The following is a 23232-nucleotide window of genomic DNA, read 5'->3' as shown; positions in this document are numbered from 1 at the left end:
GTTGAGTTTACACTTCAAACAAAAGGTTTACCTGGAAATACTGGTCTCTAAGTATTTTGACAGGCACTAACTAACTCTGGACTTTTTCATTGCAAAGCCAGTCAACGTGAGATTCACCTCTTTTGGGACTACGCTCCTGACGGAATACGTGCGCTACTCATCCTGTTAAGTCCATAGAGTTCAGAACCCGCACCATTCAAAACAAGCGCTCGCCATCTCTAAGCCCCGTCCTTTTCAGACTGGGGGTGTGTGTTTTTGACTGTTGTTTACATCTTCTCCAATGGCTGGCCACCGTTTAGGAGGCCAGCCAATGGAGCAGAGGGGAGAAAGAAAGTCAAAAACACGCCCCCAATCCAAAAAGGACGGGGCTTAGATACAAAGAAGAACGTCACTGGGACCTCTTCTCCAATGGCTGGCCACCATTTAGGAGACCAGCCAATGGAGAAGAGGGGCGGGACTTAACCGCGCCACTCCAAATCATTAAATCTCTCCAGCGAGATTGCGCATGTGCGTGGCCTACGCTAGTCGAGACCTAAAGACAACATACTCCATGTTGTCTACACTGAGAATACCACAGAGGCAAATATCTTGAGATCTTTGGCCACAACAGACATGTTTAGAACTTCAAATTCTTTGCATCAAGTGCCACAATCATACATGGAATTTAACCATATGGACTTTAAACATTTCTCACTTCGCTAACAACACACAGCCATTTGAAAAAAACTCATTCTTTCAGCTAAAAGCAATTGCAACATGCATCCCTATTAATACTCACACTCCTTTGCTGCTACTTGTCGTCAAGATCCCACCAGTACTCCATCACTCCCCTTTGCTGAACCATAAACTCTTAGACTTTTTGGACTTGGACAGGGATATCTATCCTACCACTCAATACCTCACTTTACTAGACTAAACCATAGCTCTGCTACCAAATTTTTTGATGCAGCGGAAGCCCTTTTCCTCTACTTACATTGGTATCCGCACTCTGCCCATGAAAACTTTCTGCTTACATGGTAGAACTGGCCCAGGCCACTTGCGCCACCCCACCCTTTTTAGGTCTCGCTATTCGATGCGCATGCGCATCGAGCTTGCGAGACTATAGGGCTTTAAACAAAGCTTACCTTACTGTGGCGATTTGGTGCTGTGCCCGTGGCTTTTAGGTCAATGCCCTCACCCTCACCCTCACTCACCCTCAACCCCTCACCCTCAACCCCTCACCCTCACTCACCCTCACTCACCCTCAACCCCTCACCCTCACTCACCCTCACCCATCCTCACCCTCACCCTCACTCACCCTCAACCCCTCTCCCTCACTCACCCTCACCCTCACTCACCCTCACTCACCCTCACCCTCACCCTCACTCACCCTCAACCCCTCACCCACTCTCAACCCCTCACCCTCACTCACCCTCAACCCCTCACCCACCCTCACCCTCACTCACCCTCACCCTCACTCACCCTCACCCTCACTCACCCCCTCATCCTCACCCTCACTCACCCTCAACCCCTCACCCTCACTCACCCTCAACCCCTCACCCTCAACCCCTCACTCACCCTCACTCTCACTCACCCTCAACCCCTCACCCTCACTCACCCTCAACCCCTCACCCTCAACCCCTCACCCTCACTCACCCTCAACCCCTCACCCTCACTCACCCTCAACCCCTCACTCTCACTTACCCTCACTCACCCTCAACCCCTCACCCTCAACCCCTCACCCTCACCCTCACTCACCCTCACCCTCAACCCCTCACCCTCACTCACCCTCAACCCCTCACCCTCACTCACCCTCACTCACCCTCACTCACCCTCACCCTCACTCACCCTCACCCTCACTCACCCTCACTCACCCTCAACCCCTCACCCTCACTCACCCTCACCCACCCTCAACCCCTCACCCTCACTCACCCTCAACCCCTCACCCTCACCCTCACTCACCCTCAACCCCTCACCCTCAACCCCTCACTCACCCTCACTCTCACTCATCCTCACTCACCCTCAACTTCTCACCCTCACTCACCCTCAACCCCTCACCCTCACTCACCCTCACCCTCAACCCCTCACCCTCACTCACCCTCACCCTCACTCACCCTCAACCCCTCACCCTCACTCACCCTCACCCTCACTCACCCTCAACTCCTCACTCACCCTCAACTCCTCACTCACCCTCACCCTCACTCACCCTCACCATCACTCACCCTCAACCCCTCACCCTCACTCACCCTCAACCCCTCACCCTCAACCCCTCACTCACCCTCACTCTCACTCATCCTCACTCACCCTCAACCCCTCACCCTCACTCACCCTCAACCCCTCACTCACCCTCAACCCCTCACCCTCAACCCCTCACCCTCACCCTCACTCACCCTCACTCACCCTCAACCCCTCACCCTCACCCCCTCACCCTCACTCACCCTCACTCACCCTCAACCCCTCACCCTCACTCACCCTCACTCACCCTCAACCCCTCACCCTCATTCACTCTCAACCCCTCACCCTCACCCACCCTCACCCTCACCCTCACTCACCCTCACCCTCAGTCACCCTCACTCACCCTCACCCTCACTCACCCTCAACCCCTCACCCTCACTCACCCTCACCCCCTCACCCTCAACCCCTCACTCACCCTCACTCTCACTCATCCTCACTCACCCTCAACCCCTCACCCTCACTCACCCTCAACCCCTCACCCTCACTCACCCTCAACCCCTCACCCTCACTCACCCTCAACCCCTCACCCTCACTCACCCTCAACCCCTCACCCTCACTCACCCTCACTCACCCTCACTCAACCCCTCACCCTCACTCACCCTCAACCCCTCACCCTCACTCACCCTCAACCCCTCACCCTCACTCACCCTCACCCTCACTCACCCTCACTCACCCTCACCCTCACTCACCCTCACCCTCACTCACCCTCAACCCCTCACTCACCCTCACCCTCACTCACCCTCAACCCCTCACCCTCACTCACCCTCAACCCCTCACCCTCACCCTCACTCACCCTCAACCCCTCACCCTCAACCCCTCACTCACCCTCAACCCCTCACCCTCACCCTCACTCACCCTCAACCCCTCACCCTAACTCACCCTCACCCTCAACCCCTCACCCTCACTCACCCGCAACCCCTCACCCTCACTCATCCTCAAACCCTCACTCACACTCACCCTCACCCTCACTCACCCTCACCCTCACTCACCCTCACCCACCCTCAACCCTTCATCCTCACTCACCCTCACTCACCCTCAACCCCTCACCCTCAACCCCTCACCCTCAATCCCTCACTCACCCTCACCCTCACCCTCAACCCCTCACCCTCACTCACCCTCAACCCCTCACCCTCACTCACCCTCACCCTCTCACCCTCAACCCCTCACCCTCACTCACCCTCACTCGCCCTCACTCGCCCTCACTCACCCTCACTCACCCTCAACCCCTCACCCTCACTCACCCTCAACCCCTCACCCTCACTCACCCTCAACCCCTCACCCTCACTCATCCTCAACCCCTCACCCTCAACCCCTCACTCACCCTCACTCTCACTCACCCTCAACCCCTCAGCCTCACCCTCACTCACCCTCAACCCCTCACCCTCACTCACCCTCAACCCCTCACCCTCACTCACCCTCACCCTCACTCACCCTCAACCCCTCACCCTCACTCACCCTCAACCCCTCACCCTCCCTCACCCTCAACCCCTCCCCCTCAACCCCTCACCCTCACTCACCCTCACTCACCCTCAACCCCTCACCCTCACTCACCCTCAACCCCTCACCCTCACTCACCCTCAACCCCTCACCCTCAACCCCTCATCCTCACCCTCACAACACATATTGTGTTACAATAGGTGTCACATTTGCGAAAGATAAAACTATTGGCATTGTAAATAACAAAGCTATTAATTCGCTATTTTCAAAACAAGCACACAAATAAAAAATGTGTCCTTTACAATACCAATAGCTCAAACTTTCCTAATGCGAGACCTATTGCATTGCTGTGCTTCTCTCCCCTGCTGCACTCTCCTGCTCTCTAGAGATGTGGCCTAACGACCAGACCTGCCATCTAAGTCACGTAAATACAAAACATGTTGCATTCCAAATGCTATAGGTGTCACATTCGCGAAAGTTATAACTATTGGCATTGTAAATGACAAAGCCATCAATTTAGCAATTTTAAAAACCAACAAATAAATAAAATATGTCATTTACAAGACCAATAACTCCAACTTTTCTAATGCGAGACCTATTGCATTTCCAATGCTTGTTTTTTGTAGGGTCACGTGTCTTGTGACACCTGTGATGGATGGGTGTGGGGTGGTAATGTAAGACAGCCCTCTGGGATGGCTGGTACAAGAAACACTAGAACAGTGACCAGCCGGTCACTACAGAGGGGATCCAGGGGATTTCAATCCTCCTCGGGCTCCCTTAGGCCTTAGTTTTATTTGTTAGGTCATTCTGCCCTCTGGTGGCAAAATGGTTGAAAAGATTGCAGTACTGAAGAGGCCACAGTGTTTGCAGGTGAGGGGAACACGGAAAGACTGTTGTGTCCGGTATAAGTGAACACCTCCCTGCAGCGACAAGGACAGTGCCTGCTGGAGAGTCCCAGGGTCCGCTGCTGCATAAAGCTGCCGCTGGGCCTGGTGAGCTAACTCCGAGCGGACCACACCCCCCCCAAAAAAAAAGCAGTACCAGGAGAAGAGCACTGTTGGTGAAGCGCGGGCAGACTGGCTTCCACAGCCACTTATGTCGTGTCATCCCAGAGAAGAAGAGACAGAGAAGAAACGGTGTTGACACAAAGGTGGCTGAAGAGCCTCCAGGCGTCCCACTGCCCTGCTGCCCTATCCTGGTCAAAGTAAATTCCAGCTGGAGAAAGAAAATGAGACTGGGCATTTCCTGCAACCCTGCACCACAACCGCGGCACAGGGACAATGCCTCACTTGTCTGCTGTGCTGGTGTGGGCCATGCGGTGCGCGAGATGGTGAGGCGCTCCATGGTGCATGGGGACTGCTCGCGGTGGCAGAGCGCCCCGCATGCAGAGAAAGGAGTGGTGCAGGGGCCGCACCGGTATGGAGAAAGGGCCATGTGCAACCTGTGAAGGAATAGTGACGGCCGATGAAAAAGAAAAGCACTTTGATGACAGGCCCAGTTAGGCGGAGGCAGTGCCCTGTTGTCGGAGAGTGAAGAGCGGTGGCAGCGCCACCTAGAGGCTGCATAAGAAGAATAAAGTGCTGCTGTGTAGCTGCCCAGGGAACGGCGAGCAGGCATGGTCGAGCGCGAGTGGTGTTTTGCTATATGCCTGCGGAAGTGTTTGCCTGATGCCTGCCACTTTGTTATGGTGAAGAAGTGCTGTGAGCAGAGGCACATGTAGTAGGACTCCACCCCCGCACCTCCTGTAGCAGGGCCGGCTTTAGGCATGTGCAAGCTGTGCACCTGCACAGGGCCACCAAACCCTAGGGGCCACCACGCCTCACCCTCACCCTCAACCCCTCACCCTCACTCACCCTCAACCCCTCACCCTCACCCACTCACCCTCAACCCCTCACCCTCACTCACCCTCACTCGCCCTCACTCGCCCTCACTCACCCTCACTCACCCTCACTCACCCTCACCCTCACTCACCCTCAACCCCTCACCCTCACCCTCACTCATCCTCAACCCCTCACCCTCAACCCCTCACTCACCCTCACTCTCACTCACCCTCAACCCCTCAGCCTCACCCTCACTCACCCTCAACCCCTCACACTCACTCACCCTCAACCCCTCACCCTCACTCACCCTCACCCTCAACCCCTCACTCACCCTCAACCCCTCACCCTCCCTCACCCTCAACCCCTCCCCCTCAACCCCTCACCCTCAACCCCTCACCCTCACTCACCCTCAACCCTTCACCCTCACTCACCCTCAACCCCTCACCCTCAACCCCTCACCCTCACCCTCACTCACCCTCACAACACATATTGTGTTACAATAGGTGTCACATTTGCGAAAGATAAAACTATTGGCATTGTAAATAACAAAGCTATTCATTCGCTATTTTCAAAACAAGCACATAAATAAAAAATGTGTCCTTTACAATACCAATAGCTCAAACTTTCCTAATGCGAGACCTATTGCATTGCTGTGCTTCTCTCCCCTGCTGCACTCTCCTGCTCTCTAGAGATGTGGCCTAACGACCAGACCTGCCATCTAAGTCACGTAAATACAAAACATGTTGCATTCCAAATGCTATAGGTGTCACATTCGCGAAAGTTATAACTATTGGCATTGTAAATGACAAAGCCATCAATTTAGCAATTTTAAAAACCAACAAATAAATAAAATATGTCATTTACAAGACCAATAACTCCAACTTTTCTAATGCGAGACCTATTGCATTTCCAATGCTTGTTTTTTGTAGGGTCACGTGTCTTGTGACACCTGTGATGGATGGGTGTGGGGTGGTAATGTAAGACAGCCCTCTGGGATGGCTGGTACAAGAAACACTAGAACAGTGACCAGCCGGTCACTACAGAGGGGATCCAGGGGATTTCAATCCTCCTCGGGCTCCCTTAGGCCTTAGTTTTATTTGTTAGGTCATTCTGCCCTCTGGTGGCAAAATGGTTGAAAAGATTGCAGTACTGAAGAGGCCACAGTGTTTGCAGGTGAGGGGAACACGGAAAGACTGTTGTGTCCGGTATAAGTGAACACCTCCCTGCAGCGACAAGGACAGTGCCTGCTGGAGAGTCCCAGGGTCCGCTGCTGCATAAAGCTGCCGCTGGGCCTGGTGAGCTAACTCCGAGCGGACCACACCCCCCCAAAAAAAAAAGCAGTACCAGGAGAAGAGCACTGTTGGTGAAGCGCGGGCAGACTGGCTTCCGCAGCCACTTATGTCGTGTCATCCCAGAGAAGAAGAGACAGAGAAGAAACGGTGTTGACACAAAGGTGGCTGAAGAGCCTCCAGGCGTCCCACTGCCCTGCTGCCCTATCCTGGTCAAAGTAAATTCCAGCTGGAGAAAGAAAATGAGACTGGGCATTTCCTGCAACCCTGCATCACAACCGCGGCACAGGGACAATGCCTCACTTGTCTGCTGTGCTGGTGTGGGCCATGCGGTGCGCGAGATGGTGAGGCGCTCCATGGTGCATGGGGACTGCTCGCGGTGGCAGAGCGCCCCGCATGCAGAGAAAGGATGGTGCAGGGGCCGCACCGGTATGGAGAAAGGGCCATGTGCAACCTGTGAAGGAAGAGTGACGGCCGATGAAAAAGAAAAGCACTTTGATGACAGGCCCAGTTAGGCGGAGGCAGTGCCCTGTTGTCGGAGAGTGAAGAGCGGTGGCAGCGCCACCTAGAGGCTGCATAAGAAGAATAAAGTGCTGCTGTGTAGCTGCCCAGGGAACGGCGAGCAGGCATGGTCGAGCGCGAGTGGTGTTTTGCTATATGCCTGCGGAAGTGTTTGCCTGATGCCTGCCACTTTGTTATGGTGAAGAAGTGCTGTGAGCAGAGGCACATGTAGTAGGACTCCACCCCCGCACCTCCTGTAGCAGGGCCGGCTTTAGGCATGTGCAAGCTGTGCACCAGCACAGGGCCACCAAACCCTAGGGGCCACCACGCCAATATATATCCTTAATATAATAATCCTCTGAGGATGGATACATATTTGTGTGGCGGCCCCTGGCAGGGATTTGGCGGTCTCCGTCTCTGTTCCACTTCCAAACACCCTGACCCCCCCCCCCCTCTTCACTGACCTCCGCGCTCCGCCCTGCCCGGACCCCCTCTTCCGGGGCCCCCTACCTACGCTTTCTGCCCAGGGCCGCCATGAGCCTAGAGCCGCCCCTGCCTGTAGACAGAGAGGCGGCTGCAGCGGTGGAGTAGCAGCGCTACCTAAGGAAATAGAAAAGATAAAAAGAACAATGCATGGAGAATTGGACCGCAGCATAGGAACAGCTGATGGCCCACAGTGTAGGAGAAGCAGTGCAAGGAAACCTTGAGGAGCAAGCCTAGCTGCTAGGGCTTATGAGGAGGGCTGCAGTGACACCTAGCGGCCATGTATGGTCCCTGCAGCACTTAAAGACTTCATGTCTTGTATTGTATTGGAAATGCATTTATATAGCACTTACTACCCCTGACGAGTCGTTGAAGCGCTTTTTCGGCCAGTAGCACGCTACTCCGGAACCCATAAAGGATTAGTGTTGAATTAGCATAGTGAAATATGAAAGTAATTTGAGTGGTGAATAGGTTAGACAGTTATTTGGTTTCAGAAGGACAGCGGAGGGATAGAAGAGAGAAAAAGGGTTTGCATTTATATAGCGCTTGTTATCCCCGATGGGGTGTTGAAGCGCTTTTTTGGTGAGTAGCACGCTAATCCGGAACCCATTAAAGGATTAGTGGTGAATTAGTATAGTGGAATATGAAAGTAATTTGAGTGGTGGATATGTTAGTCAGTTATTTCGACTGAGAGGGATAGAAGAGGGACAGAGGTTTGCATGTAAATATAGTGCTTGTTACTCCTGATGGGGTGTTGAAGCAGTTTCCGGCGAGTAGCACGCTTCTTCAGAACTCATAAAGGATTAGTGGTGAATTAGTGTTGTGAAATATGAAAGTAATTTGAGTGGGGGATACTAGTCAGTTATTTGGATTGAGAAGGATAGCGGAGGGATAGAAGAGGGAAAAAGGTTTGCATTTATATAGTGCTTGCTACCCCTAATAAGGTGATCAAGCGTTTTTTTCTGCGAGTAGCATGCTACTCTGGAACCCATAACATTTGTGGTGAATTAGTATAGTGAAATATGAAATTTGAGAAGTGAACATGTTAGTCTGTTATTTTGAAAAGGATAGTGGAGGGATAGAAGAGTGAAGGTTTTAGACTTTTTGGGGGGAGGTCATAGCAGTAGTGGGAGGCCTTGGATGATTAAAAAGGGATGTGGAGGGGAAGAGTCAGAGGGAAGAGTTTAGAAAGGCTTGTTTGGGGGGATCCCTATAGTAAAAGAGGTGCCAGATGATGCAAGGAGGGGTAGAGTAGTGGAGAGTCTAGAAAGGGCTATTATTGGGGATCATAGTAGTGGTATGGGGTTTGATATGAATGAGAGAGTGGATGTAGAGGATATATTGATAGAGGTATAGGGTGAGATTTAGGATAGTGCATTGGAAATATTAGTAGAAAGAGGTGTGAGAGGAGTCCGAGAGTTGCGGTAGAAGATATATTGAGAGAGGTATAGGTTGAGAAATAGGGTAGTACTTTAAATATGCTTTTCTTTTTTTTGGCGGGGGGAAGTAATAAATACATAGATCCAAGTACATGGAAGGTATATAGATGCATAAAGGAAGTAAGTATACGTAGATTAAAGATGAACTCTGGTTTTCAAGTGTTGTACTTAAAATGTTATTTATTTATTTTTAGTGACAGAAAGAAAGAGCCTGCAGCACAAAGAGGGGTGCTGAGGCCCAAAAGTGCATAAGTGACAGTGCTCTGGGGCACGAACAAGGAAAGTGACTGGCTAGAGAATGTCACGTGCCCCTAGTGGACTGCCAAATGTTGAAAAGAGGACAGTCTGGGCACCTCCGGATTGAGAGATTCTCAAAGAAGCCCAGCAAAGAAGGCTGCCAAGAGGACAAGGATAGGAATGTGAGTGGACCCAAGGCAGGAGCGGCAAGGGAAATGACAGCTCAGTTGGTACATAGTAGTATGCCTGCGCAAAAGAAGGTCAATGGCAGACACAGACTGTCCCAGATTTGAAGGGTAAAGGGCTCACAAATCAGAAGTGAAAGCCCTGCAAGGAAGAGTGCCCATGTCGTTACAGGGTGTGATAGACCGAGCGATGCCTGCCTTAGTGGTGGCTGAAGACAGTGCCATGTCGGTGTAGCCTTGAGGAGCAAGGAGTGCATCCTCAAGAGAAGAAACCTGCGAGAGGGTCAAGAGAAGACCTGAGAGAGGTCAGAGAAGAGACATGTGAGAGGTCGGAAAAGAGACTTGTGAAAGGTCGGAGAAGATGCGAGAGGTTGGATAAGATGACCTGCGAGAGGTCGGAGATGACCTGCAAGAGGTCGGAGAAGATGACCTGCTGAGAGGTCTGAGAAGATGACCTGCCGAGAGGTCGGAGAAGATGACCTGCCGAGAGGTCGGAGAAGATGACCTGCCGAGAGGTCGGAGAAGATGACCTGTGAGAGGTCGGAGAGAAGATTTGCCTGAAGTTTAAGGAAGAAGACCTAAGAGAGGTCGTGAAATGAAGTAGGCCACAACGAGAGTTCTGGTCACTGAACAAGGAGAAAGCATAGTTCTAGGGGTAGGACATGGCCAGGGAGACCCATGTGAAGCGCATGTCACATAGAGAGGCCTGATGAGCAAAATAGAGTAAGGCAAGACAGGACCAGACCGCGTGAAGAGGAAGAAGATAAAGTGTAGAATTGGCACGAGGCCACAAGTTTAAATCAGAGGAAGAATTGAAGAAATAAAGAAGAAGAGAATGGTGTAGAGTAGACACCTGGCACATCACAGACTGTGAGTGTTGTTCAGTTCAAGTGCATCTCCAAGAACAACTCAGGAGCTGTTGGACATCTTGAGTGAAGAACTGCACTTATGTAACACCCAGAGGTCATTAAAGCATCTGTGGCACCATGAGAGGCTGGCTGTCCAGAAGTCTTTGGTTACACCAAGCAAACCTGATGCATGCAGAAGAGAGCAAGCTGGACCATTTGTACCATCCACCTTTAGATGTGCACGTGAGACTGGATTGTGGTCCTGCTCGGACGTCCTGAGTGACCTTGTTGTGGGGGTCTAGAATAACTAACCAATTCACACCAGACCGTGAGGATCCGGAGACAAGGGCCTCAGGTATCACCGGTGAGAGCGGAATCCCAACACAAGAGATGTGTCTGCAGCAGCTCCCCCGCAGGTCCCAGGACTCACGAAGATCACTTGTCGGAAGCTGGTTACCCCAATAACTATCGTTTCAATACCTGTGCCTCAGAATCAGGAGGGCTGGAGTACATCGACCTGGAAACAACTACCATCTAGGCAGAGCGAGTGACTTGAAGGTGGGACTCGTAGCGATTCCTCAATGAGCCTATAGTTTGGCATTGGATTGACACAGCGAAGTCCACACAGTCCCGTGGAAGCCTGGTGAAGAGGACCTCAGGGGACTCCTGTGAGAGGGAAATCCTGGTTAGAGAGGGGAATCCTGGTGAGAGAAGGATGTCGAAGTTTACTCCACCAGCATGCAGCTAGAAGCAGTGCCTCATCCGAGGAAGACTTGTCAACAATGACCGTGATGTCATCTGTCTTAGGAAGCTTGATGTTCATGGAGCCAGGGGGTATTTTTAAAACGTAACATCCACAGACTTCACGATAGCACCACGTGCACCGTCACAGTAAACTGTGTATATAGACATTGGTTATAGACTTCCACGCATTGAGTTCAGGTCGGAAAGTAACCACAGTGCACCACTGAGCTGTGCCAATTAGAACTGGTGGTCACAGCTGCAATTGTACACTCATTCTGTCCTGAAAGCAGCCTAATCGATTCTGTGGAATTTTATGTTATTGTTCTCTCCTACAGTTTGGACTTGTTCCATTTTTAATAAAGTTTGGGAGGGATATAGTGACCGACTGGTCACTGTTCTAGTGTTTCTTGTACCAGTCACTCCCTGGGCGCTGCCTTACATTACCACCCCACACCCATCCATCACAGGTGTCACAAGACATGTTACCCTACTAATAAAAGGGGCCCGGCGCACATGGCCTAGGCCAGTTCTAACCATGTAAGCCACTGTGTCTATCATTACTTATACTATAGGGGGGCCTAAAGCCCCGACCCTTTACACGCTTGGCTCCATGAAACCTTTGTTTACAGCAACAGCTGAGCAACATTGGAATGTTGGAGCTCGGGCTTCTACTGACCATTAGAAGCCTGGAGCACTCCATTGTTTTCAATGCAGCTCCCAACATTCCAATGTTCGAAGAAAGAGCATTAGGCTCGGGCCTTTAACGCTGGAGCTTGCCTTTAATGGGCAGTAGAGCCCACTATGGCGGGCTCTAAGGCTATAATAATTGATAGTCACACTATTAACACAAGCAAGCAAGAATCTGCTGCGAGAGCTGAACGTTTTTCACTCTTATCACATTACTATTTTTCCTTGGAATTTCATGTGCTGCTTGATTTTGGGAAGTAAAGTAGTAGATTTGTGGCTTGGTGTCTTTAAAAAACAGGATCTTTCTACACAACATAATATCTTCTACACCATGGGTACTCACAAACATTTGACTAGGGGCTACAAAGTACAGTCTGCGGTTTGACCGAGGGCCGCACTGATGCCAGCAGGGTGGCAGTAGGGGGTCTGGGTGGGGCAGGGATTGTGTAAGGACGTTTAAAAACATGTTAAATAAACGGGCAAACGTGTATTTACAGGTGAATAAATGCTTTCCCATTTATTTAACATTTGTTTGAATATTAGTGCCCAGCAACTAAACAGCAGCTAGTGTTACCGTTCACCAGGGGGGGGGGAGGGAGGGGTCGCATGAAGTCAAGGGGGTAGGCATATACTTGAAATTCCATGCAACTAACATAAAAGAAGGGTTGCGAGAGAGAACGTTCTAAGTCTACTGCTTAACCGCGCAGATTCATTAAGTGACTGCCACCATCAACTGGCAAGGCTCTAATTCCCCCATACAACATTACTGGGACAAAAATTAACAGCGTTATTAGCATCAAACACATGCATTAACACGTTTGCTAGAACAGTATACGTACTGTTCTTACGGAAGATCAACCACAACGAAAAGCTCTCCAGCTGCCACATGAAAATGTAAAGAGTAATTATGATTTATGTTCTCTTCCAAATTATCCGCCTATGTATTTAATACTTAATGACACCACCTTAAGATGGCGGTCTTGTCTGAAGCGAGCCTTCACTAAACGCGAGTAGCCTGACATTATTTTTAAAATAACTTGCTCAGCGCACGAAGAACATCTAACTTCTTATTTTGCATTTGGGAATATAAAGAATTTCATTTCAAACGATTCTCTTACCCCGCTCTCTTATAATAACGTAACTATATAACGCAGCAATTACGAAGAACCTGGGCGACTGATTACCGGCAAAAATAGAGCTATCACAACATGAATTTCCACTGAAATACGGCACAAGCCTAGATGTGATACTTCCGCGTAGAGCCGCTAAACAGCGGCTACCAAGTCGATCCTCTTGGTGGCCACCTTCTGGCTGGCTGGCTGCCGGCTTGGGGGCGGAGCACCGAGCGGCGAGTAAGTCCTTTCTCTGTGTCGGCGGCGGGGCTGCCGGGTCCGGTGCTCAGACACACTCGCTCTGAGCTTTCGGGATGGCGGCGGCCGGAGTGGCCTCTATATGGAGCGAAGTGAACCGAGCCGGACAGAGCGGCGACTACACGCGGGCATTGAAATCCATAAACAAAAGTAAGAGCAACAGCTGTCCAGCCTCCTTCCGCGCACCCTCCCTCCTTAAAGCGACGTGTCCCTGCAGTCCCATACTCTTAGGAGGATTAGCACCCTTTGCACACATCATATATGGAAATCCTTATACGGACGGCGTCCCACCCTTATACATTGGTCATTGTGTGCATGAATTAAGAGCATATTTACTTATTAGAATGATTTCGAATGCCCAATTAGCTGAACAGTTCTTAATACAGCATAGCGCTTCGGTTTTGGCCGTATCTTTTTAAAAGTGCATCCGTTCATTTATGCTCATTTTGCAATTTTTGTTTGCTCGGTTTAGAATAACATCGACTTACAGACTAATAGTCAATATCTATCATGCAGTGACCGAGAAACACGTTTTACTTGTATGTAAAGTTTCAGCACGAGACAGCGGCGCTGCGTTGGTCAGTAGGCTTAGTACCTGCCGAGGAGTGATGGTAGAGGAAGTGAAAATAGTCTCAGCACAGGGTACTGTGTGAGGCTTGGGGTTAAATAAAGGGGTACGCAAGAAGTGAAGCCATTGTGCATGAAAGAAGGGAATATTTATAAATAACTGCCAAAGTGGGATACATCACTTAGTTGGATTTGCCCTGGGCAGTAGGTGAGGGTATTAAAGGGACAGGCGTGGAGGAGAGCATCCCATAAATAATTACTCGGCTCGATATGCTAGCGGTGAAGCTCCCAGTGCTGAATGTATGCTGGTTTGACTGACTGGAGTTTCTAGCTTGAAGCTTCCTGTGCATTCTGAACTATCATTGGCAATGCCAACATGTCTGGCTTATGAATGAAAGTGTCTTGTTTGTCATTAATGGGTTTAGGCACTCAATAAATCATCATACCTTCACCCTGTCACCCATCCATCTATTCTTATATCCACTTACTCATTCTTGCATTTACTCTCTGATACAACAACTACACACATCCAGCAACATATGTTAAAAGAATACAAGCGGAAAAAAGAAAACCTGCATGCAATACCGAAACTAAAGATAGCAGCGGGTGTCAGTCTTGCAGAGGCATTGTAAATAGTCTATCATTGTTTTAACGTTTTAGCATGGCCTCCACATTTAGAATTAATGTGTTTTTGTGAGTCACCAAACCTCTTGCCTATGTTAATCTTTGAAATTCCATGTCATAAAATACATGTCTACAGGTTTTAGCACAGTGTAATAACAATCTATCCTTAAGAGTGCATTATCTTTAGTACATGCTTTTTACAACAAATAACTAGCTTAGGCCTACTGACTGTCATTTGGAAAAGTCATGCCATATTTCATAGTAAACACAAGGAGATGGACAGAGCGCTGAAACTTTTCAGACACTCAACCCCAGTCATAGATCTGGGTTGGAGCCATCATCGTACTTTAGCTCATTTTGCTACCCCAGTTCAGACACAGCTATATGCAAATCAGTTTTGGCCCTTTGCCTCATGGGAACAGTCCAGCCCGAACTGCCGGTCCAGGTCTTCCTTGGACCAGAAACAAGCATCCCTGGACCGATTTTCAGGGTAAGACCCCAAAGCAGCCAGGCCAGCTTGAATCCAGTGGCAAAGCGATTCAATTTGTATTATAATTATGGTCCTGATGAAAGCTGAGCTTAGGAAGCAGTAAACAGCAGAAACATGTTGACCACTCACACCAGGTCACTGGGGTTCTAATATAAATTTTCAAGTGACTTCACTGTTTTTAATGTGAACAACTGGCCCTTCAATAAAGTCTGTTGGGGTACAGCTGTGATCTTTTATTACACCACTCATTTGTCACCGATCACACATATCACGTTTTTGTAATACCTGCTCCTCTGTGATCCAGCCATATGCTAATCTGTCTTGACCCTGTTCCCATGTGGCACAGGGTCAAGACTGATTTGTATATGGCTGCGTCTAAAGTGGGGTAGCATGGTGAGCAAAAGAACAATGGATTAAACCCAGATCTATTGACTGTGGGTGAATGTTTGATATGCTCTGCATTCTGTCCATCATCTGTGTGTCTTTTTCTTTCTCGCCCTAAGTGTGCTAGTTATGCCCAGGCATGGGTCCTGGGCTCACTGTCACTGGATTCAAGCTAGCCTGGCTGATGAGGGGTAATAACCCGAAACCGGTTCCAGGATGCTTGTGTCCGGTCCAGGGAGGACACGGCTTGGCAGTTCGGGCTGGACTGTTCACATGTGGCCCATGGTCAAGACTGATTTGCATATGCTGGGTCTAAAATGGGGAGGCATGGTGAGCAAAAGAACAATGAATTTAACCCAGATCTATTGACTAGGGGTGAATGTTTGCTTTGCTCTGCATTCTGTCCATCACCTTTGTGTCTTTTATATTTCATAGTAAGCAAATCAAACCTATGAAATTTTAAGTTATTTTTCCAAATGAACCATTGATGCCTTTCAGTTGGCTTTACACCATACCCAACTCTAACCTATTGAGGTGCACATAAACTGCTGACCATCAAACATACAGTTACATATATAAATATGTACATAAATGCAGCTTGCAACATAATATACAACCCCTCTCAACAAGGCCTAACAAGAGTCATTACAGGAAAACCTCACAAGGTTTGTCAGAGTGGGTGGCCAACAGCAAAACACTTTCTACTACAGTAATCTGTGCGATTACATGCAACAGAATGCCTTTCTATAGCCTGTAACACAATATGATAACCACTGTTAAAAGTTTAATGGCTTTAATGAATGCTTTCACAATAAATAACCTAAACCAACTGCCTTTGTCTTAACACTTCATAATAAGCAGACCAGACCTATGGTATCGAACATAATGTTTCCAATGTACCGGTCAGGTTGATATATTGTCACTATAACCAACACAGGTTTTCAATTTTGTGTTTAAGCTTTTCCACTTTGCAACCATCAGACACACAGTCATAAAATTAGAAAGGTACCCACATTTTAAAGTTTTTGCTTAGGAAAATAGTAACTCTCCTAAAAAGGATAACAATGATTCTCAGAGCGAACCTTCTTTATCCATGGTCTGTCACACCGGGTGGCCAACACAAAAACCATTATATACTACAGACATTTTTAAAATTCCAAGCAACAAAATACCTATCTTTACGCTTTAATATGGAATAATAACTATCCACATGTAAAAACCTATGGATGTTCTTAAATGTTTTTCACAATAAATACGTCAAGCATAGTGCTTTTTTCATAACACTTAATAATAAATAGATCAGGCCTATAGCTATGATCATTGGCTTGCCACTATACCCTACTCATTACTTCTGTGTTGAGTGAGCATAGGTGCAACTCAAACAGTCTTTTTAACGGAGTTCCCCAAATTCAGCCCAATCAAATCCTTTATTCAGGGGAACGTACATGTGGTTGGAAACTAAGCCCCTCTCTCTATAGTACTCTGAAAGTTTTTTTTGTTGATCACATAAGGTCAAGCCAGATATAAAAATCCATTTAGATTGGTGTAGCTCTGGGTATCCCATGTTGTGCTCAAACGCACAATTACACTCTGAAGCCTAAAGTTAATGATGGAAAGGGAGTGTGCTGAGACTGTAATACATTACTTATGACTGCTCTCCTCCCTTTTGATCTGGTGCCTGAGAGAAATACCTTCAACTATCTAGTTATGTAAGGCACTTTAACAGCCTTACAGTGTCATGCGTGTGCCCTGAAAGTTGAAACTTGGGCAGCAATACTGCTGCTGGCTCGGGTAGTTGAATCAATAAACAAAATAACTACGGCTGAGTTGTGGGGGAAGCTCCTAAGTTCTGCCCATCCAAAACGTGTAGTTCTGTCTATCAACATGTGGGTGGAGTCCAAGACCCTCTCTGTAGTACTCCTGAAACCTCTGTTTTTAGGTTGATTACATTACGTTTGGTGGCAGCTGCACTGTGAAGCCCGACCTAAAAATGGGTCACAGCTTTGGTCTGTGGCAGGTAAGCCATTTTTTAAATGTACAAATCTTACCCTAACCACAGTCACATTCTCAGTGTTTAACCAATCTGTCCTTCCATGAGTATGCATGTTCATAGTTTGTATAGTGACTGTTTACCTGGTGGGTTTCTTGGTATTGGCATAATACCTTGCAACTTTACCTGCCAGAATAAAAAAATAAAAAAGCAGCAAAAATGTTTTGTCTCCCCAAAAATTGTCTGTCAGGAACCGGAGATGAGGGATGAAATATATTCCAAGTAGTATGCAATGTAAAGGAATGTCCCATCCTTTCTGAAGGACCCAAGGAATGAGTGCAACTATGCAATCCTTGGCCCGAGTATTGCCCCTTTCTGAATTCCAGGGTACTAACTGTTAACTCACTGGAATGACAAGAACCTGCTTTTTGGACTTCGAGTCACTCCAAGGCCAAGCGGGCAAGGCTTACTCTTGGAGGGTGATGTATATTTAGGAAGTCCAATACATTTATCACATCATTTCATTAACTTGAATATCTAGCAATTGCTATTACCCCATTAAAAGACGTTAGGCCTAATTTACATAGTATTTAATAGTTCAAAAATGGGTGGTGGCTCACAATGAACATGGTTTTCATCCAAAGGTGACAAACTAACTTTAGCAGAAAAGAGCTAATTTCAGAAAAAAGTGGAATACCTATGTGGTTCATACTTTTAATGTGGCTAGGCACTGCATGTGTGGTTGGGTAGGACTGATTGCTCAATATCTCAGTTGATTCTTACCTGTTTGATGTGTGTGTGTGTGTGTGTGTGTCTTTTTCAGCTCCAGTTTTTGTACAATGTGGGTTGAGTCATGCTAGAGAGTGTCAGGCCTTGTCTTTGTACCAGATAGGAGAATGCTGCAATCAAGTTGGTTGTCTAAACCAGGGTTGTTGGTGCCAGCAGGAAGGCATAACAAGATGGTATACTGCTGCACCAATAGGGAAGAGGAGAGAATCTATTTTGTACCAGGTCTGGGGCAATGTGAAGTTTGCTTTGTAGTTTTACTGTTAGGAGAATTATCAGTGCTGGAACCACCAAAAAGCCAATGAGGACCACACAGGCAAAGATTCAAATGGACAATTGGGCAACAGAGGAGGAAGAGCATCTTGGGCAACCTGCAACAATGGCACTGCTTTACGGTGCTCTTGAGACTTTGTGGGGTGGCAAGCGTAACACAGCATAGACCTAAAACTTGACTTTAATGGGATAAGGACAGCCTTACTTTGGATAAGACCTTCCTTTGTGTTGGTGCAAGGAACCACCAAGAAGTCAAAGGTGAACTCCTATTATAGTCTCAATGGCCACATTGCTTACACAAAGTGGTGAGTTAAAGTCAGGCCACCTAGCCACTCCAATGTTGATCAGCACTTGAACAATTAGAGAGAGCTAACCACATTGTGTACAGTCAAGTCCCATAATGACATGTCCTCCCATAATATATACAGTGTTTTGAGACTTGGTGATGAAGGATACCTCATAATTCATTCAGTTGATTTTCAATCACTTCAGATGGGCCTTAGCCAGTTACAAGATACAGTGGATTAGCACTGATCACATTCGTTGCTTCAGGTGAGGGCAAATGGGTATGCCTTTTCACTCTACGTTCAAGTTTAATCTTCTGGATCTTACTTAAACAATTTGCAGTAAACCCAAAGGTGAACTCTCTCCTCCACTGTGGCCTTTGAAGATCCAAAGCAGACACGTTAGAAAGTGAGTTGCACAGGATTGAGATGACCTCCGAGAAATGCGAGAGGAGAAATGGTAGATTGCTACCAGCAAGGTCTACGGTGGTTTTCAGTGACATCCCGCTGTCCTGTCAACACCCAGAGCTGCACCTTCCCCTCTGCAGCAGTACCTCATCCTCTCCTGTACTTCCAACTGGCTACTAAATGCATCTTGCACTGGAGGAAGGATAGTGTGAATGATCTATGTCATGACATATGTCCAGCATTTCACCAGGAAACCTACCCAGTGGTAAAAAGGCATACACCCTGTAACCGTATTAGTCTGCCACAAGTTGGGTCATGGCCCGGACAGGAGACAAGTCACCCATTTTGAAATATAATAGACATTCTATTGTCTCCTGTACCAGCAGAGCGGCATACTCTGCTGGCGTGTAACATACAAAAGCACAGTAGATCAAATCCATGTGACCTGTTACACAAGTTTTCTGAGCTGGAAAACCTGCTTATTCAGTGAAAATGATTTAAATTAAAATCGAGACTGCACATGATTACTGTGCCAGGGACCTGGAACCTACAAGGAACATCCACCCTTGGTGTCTTCAGCATCTGGGAGTTGTGAACCATCATAGCATGTGTGAGCAAGGAAATAATGAGAAGACATTTGCAGATTTTATCCATAGAATGATCTTTGAACAATACATAAAACCTTAAAGTTCAGTTAGTACGCTTTCCAATTGAGCCACAAAATGGTACCTTACAGGAATGATTGTTTTAATATTATACAGTGGCCGAGAGACAGCCCAAGGATGGTCAGTCAAAAAGGTTCCTAAACCATGGTAGGGCCACTGTGACTACTCCAGTTAATTTGAAAATGTTTGAGCAGCAAGGCAAGGTTAAAGTAGTCAGTGGTTGCCGATGGGTCAATCAAGACCATGGTAGTTGTCCTATTTTTAGGTCTTGCCTATTTAGCGTGCATGCACTGCTCTAGGAGGTCCCTTAGCCATCGGTCTGCTCCTTTTCCAAGCACACTCGTGCTTATTCTGGCATCCACCTTGTGGGAGCAAGCAGCGGCGTGCGTGGTAATTAAAAATATATGGCTCTCACGCCGCTGCTGCTCGCTCCCGCAAGGAGGATGCCAGCACAAGCGTGCTTGAAAACAGCTGCTGCTTGTTCTCTATCCTGCCGTGTGTGCGGACACCAAACCTTAGCTCTCTCCTTTTCTCGCTATTGATACTTTCTCTCATGTTTCTCCTCTTTCTCTTGGTATTTTACTGCCTCTTACCAGCATCCTCTATCCAGTCACTTTCATGTTCACATTTTCTCCCTCCGAACATGCCTCTCTTTCCTAGAAAACGATCCAAGCTCATCCCTTCCCGCTGTCTGATCTCAGCTTCAATCTTATTTCTTTTCTTCTATTTTACCTGCCCTTCTCACTCTCCGACCTCTCAGTCGTCCAGCTTTGGTTTCCTCTCTAGCGGCCTCTTGCTTTACCTCCTGTTCTCCCTCCCTCTTACTTACACCATTGTTCCCTTATTATCACCTTCTACTCTTATTTATTTATTTATATATATATATATATATATATATATATATATATATATATATATATATATATATATATATATATATATATATATATATATATATATATATATTTACTTGTTTTATCCTGGCTATTTTTATCTTGTGTGCCTGCTTCCATCTCTCTCCTCCCGTCGTCCTTTCATTATCACCTTCTAATCTTTTATCTTTCCATAGTTATCATTGTTTACTTTCTCCTTTCTGTTTTTATCGTGTGTTCCTTCTTCGATCTCTCCCCTTGCTTATTTTCCTCTCGTCCCTTCGCATTTCCCTTTCGTTTGTTTCCCATTCTCCTTTAGCTCTAATTTATTCTCCATTCCTTCTTTCATCTTGTAGGAAGGTGGATACCAGACTATGGTTACCCCAGATTTTTTGCCTTGTGTTTAGCTGGTTTTCGACTTAGTTGGCCTAGTTCCCTGCTACTCAGGGCCCCAGGCTATCTGCTCTCTCTTTAAAATGGATTCCATGTACCCTAGGTGCATAACTAAATTGGCTTGGGTCACCTTATCAGCCCCTGTACAGTGCACTATAGGTGCCCTGGGCATAGGTGCATCCAAGGCCTACCAGGGGCTGCAGCATATCTTTTGCCACCCCTGGCTGGCTATCCAAAATTGACACAACTGGCTGTTCACTCAGCTGGGGCAAGGTGGTGTAATCACCCCTTGCTTAGATATAGTATACCTATATCTAAACCTAAAACTGGACACATATATACCTATCAGTCACTCCTATGGCAGGCCTTAACAATCCTGGAGGCAGAGTGCTTGGTTTTATGTGAGATGGTGCTCTAGCATGAGCGGAGCCTGTCTGCAGCTGTCGGGACCAACTCCCTTAGCTGTTCCGGGATATTGCCATACCATATACTCTTAAGTGCATTATAATCCTCGCGGTTACTTGCTAACTTTGGTTTGACTTTATCAAAACATGTCGTGTTTGGTGTCATACAACTTGGAATACTACCCCCTCGCCAGTGCTGGCGACGGGGGTAGCATTCCACCCTTCTAGAGGGAGAAGACATGTTAATTTACTAAAACGCGGTTAATCCTAACCAGAGCCCCAGCATCACAAAATGGATGCTGCTGCCACAGACACGGGTCTGACCTCCTGCTGCTGACCGAAACTCGACAGAGGAGGCCTGGACAAAGGGTTTCCTGTCACAGGGAGGTGTCACACCAGCCCAGACAGGAGATAGTGGATTGTAGCAGGGAGGGTTGAAAGAAACTAGACACTGCCTGGGGAGCACAAGGCTTCCCCTTGCATAATCCGGTCAAACCGGTTCTGGGGCACACCAGCCCCAGTCCCAGCGCGACTCTGGACAAAGGGAAAGGGGTGTAACCACCCCCTTCCTGGGTCCCACCCATAGGAGGGACCTAGCAGGTAATCCAGCCTTCCAGTTTGGAATATAGGTGGGAGCAGTGCCCCAGCACTCAGATTATCCTGACTGAAACTTATGAAACAAAACTCTGGACCCTTCGACATCCTACTCGACGTAGAAGACTGAAGAATCTCCCTTGTGGTCAAGGAGTGACCACCCTGTGCAAACAGGCACCATCCAGCACCTCGACGTTTGCTTTGGTGCAGTTCCCGCCGGAACTCGAGCGACAGAGATCGACAAGACCCAGCGTGCCTGCCTTCTAACAGCCCGATCCGCAGTCCCTGCAGAGCTGAGACCCGTGGAGGCGACCTGAAGCGTGGGGCCGGCCATCTTGGAAAAATTATGAAGTGCTGACCGTGCAGCTCCCGAGGCTCCCTCGAAGCTGTGCATTGGGGTTTGAGAAGCCCCAGCCCCGAGCAGCTTTTGCACTAAAGCTCACCCCTCCACACTCTCCGAGTGCTGCGTGGGGCCCTTCTGCATTTTCCTGCTCGACGCGTTGGTCCAGTCGCTTGCCCGTTGGCTTGTGGCCCCAGTACCGACGAACCTTTGAATTTACACTGCTGGTCTGGTTGCTCCAGTTTGGCCCTCGCTCCCCTGAAAAGGAGCACCCGCTCAGACCTTGCTGGTCCGAGTAAGAAGCGATCTTCGAATCCTGCGTGGGTTGCCTTTGCCAAGGCTTGTTAGTTCCAATCCAGAAGCCGACACCGCCGACAGCGAGAGCCTTCGTGGGACAGCTTGTGATCCACTCCTGGACGTCGCAGATGCCCTAGAGTCCACGTGGCAGCGGAGACAAGCTTCACGACAACCACCTGATTGTGCCCGACATTGCCTGGTTCCTTCCTAGTTCCACCCTGGTCACTGCTGAGTGACCCAGACTCTGTCCCCTCTGCTTTCAGGTACTCTACAACTTCGATCCACCCTTGGATCACACCGGACACTTCCCTCCTGGACGTCTGCAGCATCTTCATCTCCAGGCACCATCGAACTGTGTGACGAAACCCGACACACTTTGGCACCTATGCACCCGCTTCCTGTGGGTGAGGTAACTTATGAACGCCGGTGTTCCTACACTGGTACACACCTCTAGTGTCTAAGTCTAAAGTTTGGTAATTCTAGTCCAGTCGGAAGACTCTTTAAACAGTAACTTTGTAAATTTTACGCACCATTGACTTTGCATTGGTGCATGTGTGTGCTTTAAGCGCTGCACCCGAGTCACGCGGGCTTCTCCCGACTTCATCCC

General features: G+C 48.3%; 1 protein-coding gene across 2 annotated transcripts in view; it reads left to right on the top strand.

Moving 5' to 3' along the window:
* The first annotated feature begins 13132 nt into the window (after window positions 1-13132).
* Window positions 13133-23232, top strand: part of SRP72 (signal recognition particle 72) — a 356617-nt gene continuing 346517 nt past the window's right edge. The window contains exon 1 of one of the 2 annotated variants that reach the window (XM_086961696.1): window positions 13133-13404. In XM_086961696.1, the coding sequence (XP_086817822.1) occupies window positions 13311-13404 (94 nt within the window). In that variant the 5' untranslated portion in view covers window positions 13133-13310. The remainder of the gene's footprint in view (window positions 13405-23232) is intronic. The other variant, XM_086961698.1, reaches the window with a different exon arrangement.

This window comes from Lissotriton vulgaris, chromosome 3_1 (assembly GCF_964263255.1).
Source record: "Lissotriton vulgaris chromosome 3_1, aLisVul1.2, whole genome shotgun sequence".
NCBI lineage: Eukaryota > Metazoa > Chordata > Amphibia > Caudata > Salamandridae > Lissotriton > Lissotriton vulgaris.
This window is presented reverse-complemented; position numbering and strand designations above follow the sequence as displayed.